Genomic DNA, 7955 nt, shown 5'->3' with positions numbered 1-7955 from the left:
AAGGATTTCAAGATTTCGTCAATAGTTTTCAAAAAGCAAAAAGAAAAGGAGTGATGACAGTTGGAAGAATTAAGCTATTCAACGATCGATTTAATACAAATTTTCAAATCTATAACCCTAAAGACAGTCATTTTCAACCAAGAAATGCAAACATAGACTTAGATTGGGTTTTTTACTTACACAAAGAACATTTTTGTTTGATAAGAAGAAATAATAAAGTTTTGGGTATTAAAGAAATAGAAGATAATTTCGATGAAAACGTATGGAGAACTTGTGGAGATGATAATGCGGTAACATGTTTTGCTCAGTTAAAACTAAACGTGATTTCACAACCCCATGATGATACTTTATTCGCTTGGGATTGTGAATCTTATAGCGAAAAAGAAACGAATAAAGCTATTCCTTATTGTTGTACTTTAGTCAATTTGGAAAAACTAAGGAAAAAACTAGAACTAACTAAAAGAGTATTCCCAGATTTAAAGTCAACTGATCCCATTCCAGAAGAATTTTACAACAAACTCATGACTAATATAGTAGAAATATTTGTAGGAACAGATTGTTTCGATCAGGTGTTGTGTCGTTTAGGTACAGTAGATCAAAAAAGACTAACCTTAATTTCCCATAACGGCAGTGGTTTTGACAACTGGATTGCACTTAAAAGCCTTAATAAACAAACACAATGTCCACTAGTAACAGATAAAACAATTCTATCTCTTCCTTTATCTAATCCATATACAGAAGAATGATTGCAGAAAAAGTGGAAAAGAAAACGTAGAAAAAGTTTACTCACATACACACCCTTTTATAAGATATTTTATCAGACAATCCATTAAAGGAGGAAGAGTTTCTGCTAACAGAAAATCATTTGAAAGGGACAAAATGAATGAGATTTGCGCCATTTTAAAGGAGTATTTAGAAAGGGACACTGAAGGAATAATAGATTTATTCAAAGAATACAACACAAGTACAAAAGATAAAACAAAAGTTCACGCTAAACTCAAAGAGCTGAACTATTCTAAACTGACTGATGGCATTTGACGCTAATGGGTTGTATGCCTCTGATATGACAAAAGGTGAATATCCTAAAGCAGAAAGTGCTAGAGCATTTTTACCTGAGGAAGAAGAAGAATTTGTTAAGCTCTTTAATGAGCAGAAATTCAGACCTAGAACGGCTATTTTAAAAGTCTGGTTTGAATATCCTACTAACATGTTCTTTTAACCAATACCTGCTAAAGATAAAATAACTTTTACGAATAGAATAGGTAAGAAGGAAACTGGCACTAAAATCAGGTTTAGAAATGGCTTCTGTTCAGACGTTTTAAAATCGGTTGACATTCAAGAAGTAGTTAAAGCTGGTGGTAAAATACTCGGGATATTAGATGGAATAGTCTATGAAGAAAATTTTAAAACTCCTCCATATAGAGAATACATTTCAATTTTGAAGGAATTTTTGTCTTAATTACAGCTGGTGTGGCTACCATTTTAAGTTTATTTCAGTGTAAGAAAATATTTGTGGTCTGATTCCAATTTTATTAATAATTTAATATTTGTAGTCTAAATCCAATTGGTCTGGATAATCTTGCATTTTTATATTGTCTATTGAATTGACATTTACGTCTGGAGAAAAAAGACTAGTGTTCCTAGATGATTAGAACTTTCTGTTGAAAATAGGCACATGGATGCTATAAAAACTTTTTGTTAATATTTAGCTCGTTTTGAGAGTTCTGTTGATTTGACAGCAGTTTGGAAGTTACAATCAGGAACTTTTTTTTCTTACCAGTTGCGGTTCTCAGTCGCAGTTACAGTTGCGGTTCTCGTTCTCAGTGACAGTGGGCTTGTAACTTTATCAATATTATTCATTGATTTCATGGTGTGAGAAGTAATCTTTTCAATGGTTTGTTGATTTTGTACGAAGTTACAATAAATTTAATATTTACCTTTGACACAACTGAGAAGAAAACAGACCAGAACAGCTTTAAATTCCATGATACTCCAGATTTTTCTGGAAAAACCAACGACAAACAATACCAAGGCACAAAGCGAAAATTCGAGTATTGCTTTTAGGCATATACATGTACATACAAAGTTAAGACTCACTTAGAAAACGTAGACAATGTGAATGTTAATTGAGTTGCATTATAATTTTTCCATATAAAACATATTTCTACATGAAATGATACGCTTTGTTTTCGTTTTGAAAAAATGCATTTAGATATATATATCTACAGATTGGGTACTAAACATTTATCTCCAATACTACTAACCCCCTCCTTAACTTGAGTAACTCGAATAAAACAATTCTTTTTAAGACTCGCATATAATCAAATGTGAGAAAACCCCAATCAGCATATTCTGACAGTCAATTTGTGCATATCACAACCCTGGAAATCGTTACTAGCGGGACATTGCTATCTGGTCTTGCTACACGAGTAAATGTAAAAAATACAGAATTATATATTTACCTACATGAACATTTCTGTTGATCAATCAAGTTGAAAAACAAATTATTAACTAAATATTCAAACAGTATATCATTCAGCAGTAATATACTTCCTTCAAGTCAATATATAAATATATATCATATTACTACACCTATTGGATTGAATTCTATTATATATTATGTATAGCCTTATAGAAAACTAAACAATCATGTTAACTGGGTAACTTACTAACTTTCTTCAAGTCTTTACACCCATTCGACATATGTAACATCACGATATCTCCTTTTATCTAATAATAATTGCTATGAATAGATTAAAATGTCTTACATGTAAAGGATATGTTTTCCTAAACAGTAGCCATAAGACACTGCCATACATGTCATAGAATGCACATTGTGTGAACTAATACTTCCAACTTTAAATCATACTTTTCATAGAAGACTTTGAATATTTTCTGTAGTTGAAAACTTTTAAAATAGCAGAAGATGCTTTTTCTATGACAGCACCTTCGACCCATATCACTGACAAGGAGAACCTGCATTCAATAACAGATATTCAACCTACGCAAAGAATGAACTCCCATTTTAGTTGGCAGAATGTGGGACTTTATAGTGTATATAGTTGTATACATGTGCAATTTGTCCTTGCTACACTGTAAACACAACTTGGATGATTTGCGCTAATACGAATGGGTGATGTATTTCATATCAAAACAATTTATTTTCAATATTAAAGATTCTGAACATCAGTTAAGATATACCTGTCCAATATCTGTAGATACATGTATATATTGACATAATTTGACATAATAACCATCACTAATAGAGCTATAGCTAAACTAAATCCTGTTAAAATACCAGCACCAATTCCACAGTTTACACGTCTGTAATCAGTAGTAAATCCAGATCCTGTTAGAAATACAGCTATACAACAAAATGGACATTGTATCAGACCGGTAATAGTCTAACTTAACAAATATTCGACTTCCACAGTAGTATATGGTTACTTCTGGTTTTAAGTTAGATGAAGAGGTTGGGTTGAAATGCTCTTAAAATTTAAGACTTGAATGCCTTATACTTTTATGAATATGCCAATATATTCCGTTATAGACATCATATATGATCACACCCATATCTCAATTCCTAAATAGAATATAATTCAGACACATCACCTTGTCTCGATGCTGTTTTAGATGTACTCTTTCGAACGAGGTACTGGTGAGACTTTCACCATATTTAGTACTAGCTATCATTAAATATCAATGAACTCTCTTTGATTCCCACCTGGTATCTGTGCTGTTTTCGGAAGTTCACTCTGAGATAATGTACCAGTTAAACTTTCACCATATTTATTACTAGCTATCACTCTGATAAAATAACTAGTATCTGATTCCAATCCTTCTATACAATAAACAACTCGACCATTATTGCAACCATCTCGTATTGTGGACGAATTGGCCCATGTTCAGTAGAATGTTGAACTATAAAACTTTGTGACGTTCCACCATTGTATCCTTTTGCCCATTCAATACAAATTGTAGTCTTACTTCTTAAATTTATACCTTGTGGACTATCAGGGACAGCTGAAAGATTCAAGTTTCGCTTCATTTACTATTTTACGGTCACAACCTGTTAATTACATACCAATAAATCATTAGAAATGTTTCAGATTCAAGTACTAAACTTACTCTCAGATATAAGTTGAAACTGTAAACTATTACTCAGTCGATCACCATTGGTAATATTTAAATAATACTGTCTGTACATCTCCTTTGATGTTATATTTATTCTTAACACAGATCTTTAACTGTTTATAAATCGCTGATATTGATAGCATTTAAGCCCTTATTGGCGAATTTAATCTTAAGAAAGGAGTTGCACACATGAGGAGGTTGATTAGGAACGTCTTTCGCAGATAGTCTGTAGCAAGCAACATCAGCAATAATGGATTGTATTCTATACTCAGGAGAGAATTCAGTGCCAGTGCCAAAAATTCACTTAAGCTTTCATCCCTAAGTTGTTTTAATTTCACTAGAGGTATAGAAAAAAGTTTAGTCTGGATATGATGCAACCCAAGTGGATGTTGTATGTGTTCAGCCAGGCCACTCACAGAAATGGCGTGCATTCGCGGTGGGGCTTCTATTTCTGCGCGACAGACAGGACTAGAAAGATTTCCCACTGTTTTTGTCGCTGTTATTTATTTGAGATCGATGGCCGCTAATGCGTTTATGGAAGATAAAATGAAGATGGGCAACGCCATGTAGGGTACAATGAGGGAAATTTTGTCAGGACAGCGGCATTAGCCTGCTCTTTTTCGATTTTCAACTGTCAGGGATCTTTAACGTGCACAGCCTGTAGCAAATAGGTTCATCATGTTTAGTAATATTTACTGTTTGAATATTGATTTAGGTTCACCACGATTGAATCCTAGAGAAGATCGCAGACTGAAAGTATCCGGTGAATTTTATAAAGATAATGGTAGTGATATAATGATTGTGAATCAAGAACCATATTTGGTCATCAACTATCAACGATATATTACACAATAAATAGTCAAATTCAAAATTCCTCCATATTTTGAAAACTTTTCTTACTAACTTCATTAACATTTGTATTTTGAACTTCTATTCCAAACAAATGTACTAAAATAGATAAAATAAAATAAAAACATTTCCCATTGGAGGTGAAAGAAAGGGGTTGGGTGTTATTTAGAGAAAAATGCACCTCTTGACAATGTGGTTCTCAAAAGAATGTGCTTAGACTTAGTCTTTAGTGGAATTCTCAGGTTTTCTAAATGGAAAAGGGCCACTTCTTAAGCAGTCAACAAGGATGAGCGCATTCACGGGCAACGACTTGATAGCCACTGCCCTAACAAACAAACTTACACCATTATGCATCAAATAAGACCTTCACGAAAAGTGAAAATCTGGGAGATGATAACTCTCTGGAAGTAATGATGACTAAATACCACTTGAACTAAACAATTCAAGTATGTCATCAAAATAAAGCAATCACGGTCCCTACGAAAAAAACAAAGTTGGCAGACACCACAATTTTGTGTATTATAATTTTTTAAATATAAGAATAACGTTATTTGATTGGTCCGATACCGGACTGATATTTATATGAGAGGTGAACGGGTCACACTCTCGGCTAGAGGCACCTGATACCCGCAAACTGGCAGAATTCCACTCTGGGAACATGGATTCTTAGCTTTAGCATTGCAAAATTAACACACATAGCTTGAATTTTTTTAATCCCCTGAAAATTTGAGAAAGTGAAACGATAAGTACTGATAGACCATGGTCTAGAGGGAGTAGGCTAAAGGTCGATATCGTGTGAGAATGGCTAAAAGCTATCAGGAGACTTACAAAACGTAGGCTTTATATCATTAGTACTTCTAAGTCGATTGATGCAAGGCCTACTTCCATTTTCAGCGATGCTCATGCTGCTGAAAATCTGAAACAACTTCACCACAAATATTTTGTTCCTACTGACAAAGTTTCAAACAATATAGTTTTTATATGCAAGGCTTACTATTACAGTTGTCTTATTTCAGAACTCGGATTTGGTTCATCATCTTGTAATCCCACTTATAAACATACAACTTTAAGTAAGGGTAAAATATTCTCCAACCACAAATCAATCCTTTCCTCATTCAGACTTCCTACTGGTAAAGTGAATTTTGAACTGTTTGTGTTTCCTAAGCTGCACTAAACCCTTTACAAGCAACGGATTAAAGCGGGCTCTTCGATATGTTCAACCAAGTCGCTTTCATATTAACGACTGTTCTGAATGGCCTTCAAAAATAGTGTGATACTGTTTATTCTTGCAGCGATATCAATCAAATGTTCTAAAAAATTCTAAGGAACTTCTTCAATATTTACAAGGTGTCCAGTTTGAAATATTTTGAATGTCATTATGCCACCATCATATCTAATACGTTGTTACAATGTCAACCAATTTAAATTTTGAATAATGCCGCCGAAGGTGAATCGTGTTTGTCCATCTAAAATACTCCTTGCAGCGCGTTTTTGTAATTTGTATAAAAAGTCTAAATTTATTTTCATTGGAATTACCCCAAACTGTAGAGCAATAATCAAAAAATGGTAAAATATTACTATTATAAAACAATTTACGCAAGCTTAATGGAATGCATTTTCTAATTTGACTGAGAAAGACAATTTTAGAACTTATAATTTTTGACATTTTTTAAACTTGGAAGATTGTCTTTGGTGAATAAAAAGAATAAAAGGCATTATTTGGAATATGATTTTGCAGAGGGTAATTTTCAGTCCATAATATGGGTTTTCGCACATGAAAATTTCTGGCTGGGAAAGAAAACAAACATTATTATTGAATCTATGAGGTATTGTATTGTATTTTTTTATTTAGCAAAGCAAATACTTGCTATAGCCGAAAATATGCCATACAAGAACAAAAACGCAACCTATTTACTATCAAAGTCTGATAATTCAAATACATTATAATGATAAAATAGAAAGAAACAAAAGAAATAGAAATTAAAAGATAACAGATCATTCCAATGCTGAACCTCTAAGCTTGAATACATCAAAATTTAATCTACCTAAGCTTAGAAGTTCAGAGTGGAATCGCGGATTCATTAATTCATTCATTTGTGCAATGATGGGAATGACCAAAATCGACGGTGAAATTACTTGCGACGTAATGCAATATATTGAGGACAGCACAGGAGAAAGTGAAACTCATCTAAAACATAAATAGAATTACAGCATAAACATAATCTTTTATCTCTAGGAGTTTTATCATATCTACCTATTTCAATTTGTAGTTTTAGGTTTAGGTTTTTAAAAATGAAAATCCAGTTTCATTGAGAAGTAATCTTAGTTGTGTTTGCCATTAGCGTCATCCTTGCACAAAATCTCGTATATACCAGAAATAAGAAGAGTTTTATTATATCTACCTACTTCAATTTGTAATTTTAGGTTTCCAACGCGAAATTTACAAATCAAAAATTTAAATTTATCGTCTAATTTTGAATTCAAGTAACATTCAATTTCGAAATTGGTCTTAAAATTTTTATAAAAGTTGAGAATACCATAACTTAGTGCATTGGTCCTCTACGCGTTTTCTAAATTCACATACGTTAAGGGAGTGTGGATCATCTAATAAAAATGAAAATCCAGTTTCATTGAGAAGTAATCTTAGATCGGTGACCCAGTTGTGTTTGCCATTAGCGTCATCCTTGCACAAAATCACGTATATACCAGATAATAAGAAGAGTTTTATTATATCTACCTATTTCAATTTGTAGTTTCAGGTTTCTAAATTCGTTTAACAGCACGAACATACTTTCCATTTTGGAAAAACAATAAACCTAGATAAATATATTCAGTAACTATTTCAAGACTAACGGAATTGATATTGAATGTATAATTGTTAATTAAACGTCCCCTATGAAATATGATTACTTTGGATTTGTTCATATTGACTTCAAGATTCCAGGTGGCACAATACAGACTAAATTACCTAG

The 7955-nt window shown here is 32.7% G+C and overlaps 1 protein-coding gene across 1 annotated transcript; it reads left to right on the top strand.

Annotated features, from left to right (window-relative positions):
* Positions 1-53: 53 nt before the first annotated feature.
* Positions 54-746, top strand: LOTGIDRAFT_158039 (hypothetical protein; the record flags this gene model as incomplete). The annotated part of the gene is made up of 1 exon (XM_009051076.1): positions 54-746. The coding sequence occupies one exon, from the start codon at positions 54-56 to the stop codon at positions 744-746; it is 693 nt and encodes a 230-aa protein (XP_009049324.1).
* Between the last annotated feature and the right edge of the window lie 7209 nt (positions 747-7955).

Source organism: Lottia gigantea (genome assembly GCF_000327385.1).
Source record: "Lottia gigantea unplaced genomic scaffold LOTGIsca_16, whole genome shotgun sequence".
Taxonomy (NCBI): Eukaryota; Metazoa; Mollusca; class Gastropoda; family Lottiidae; genus Lottia; species Lottia gigantea.
This window is presented reverse-complemented; position numbering and strand designations above follow the sequence as displayed.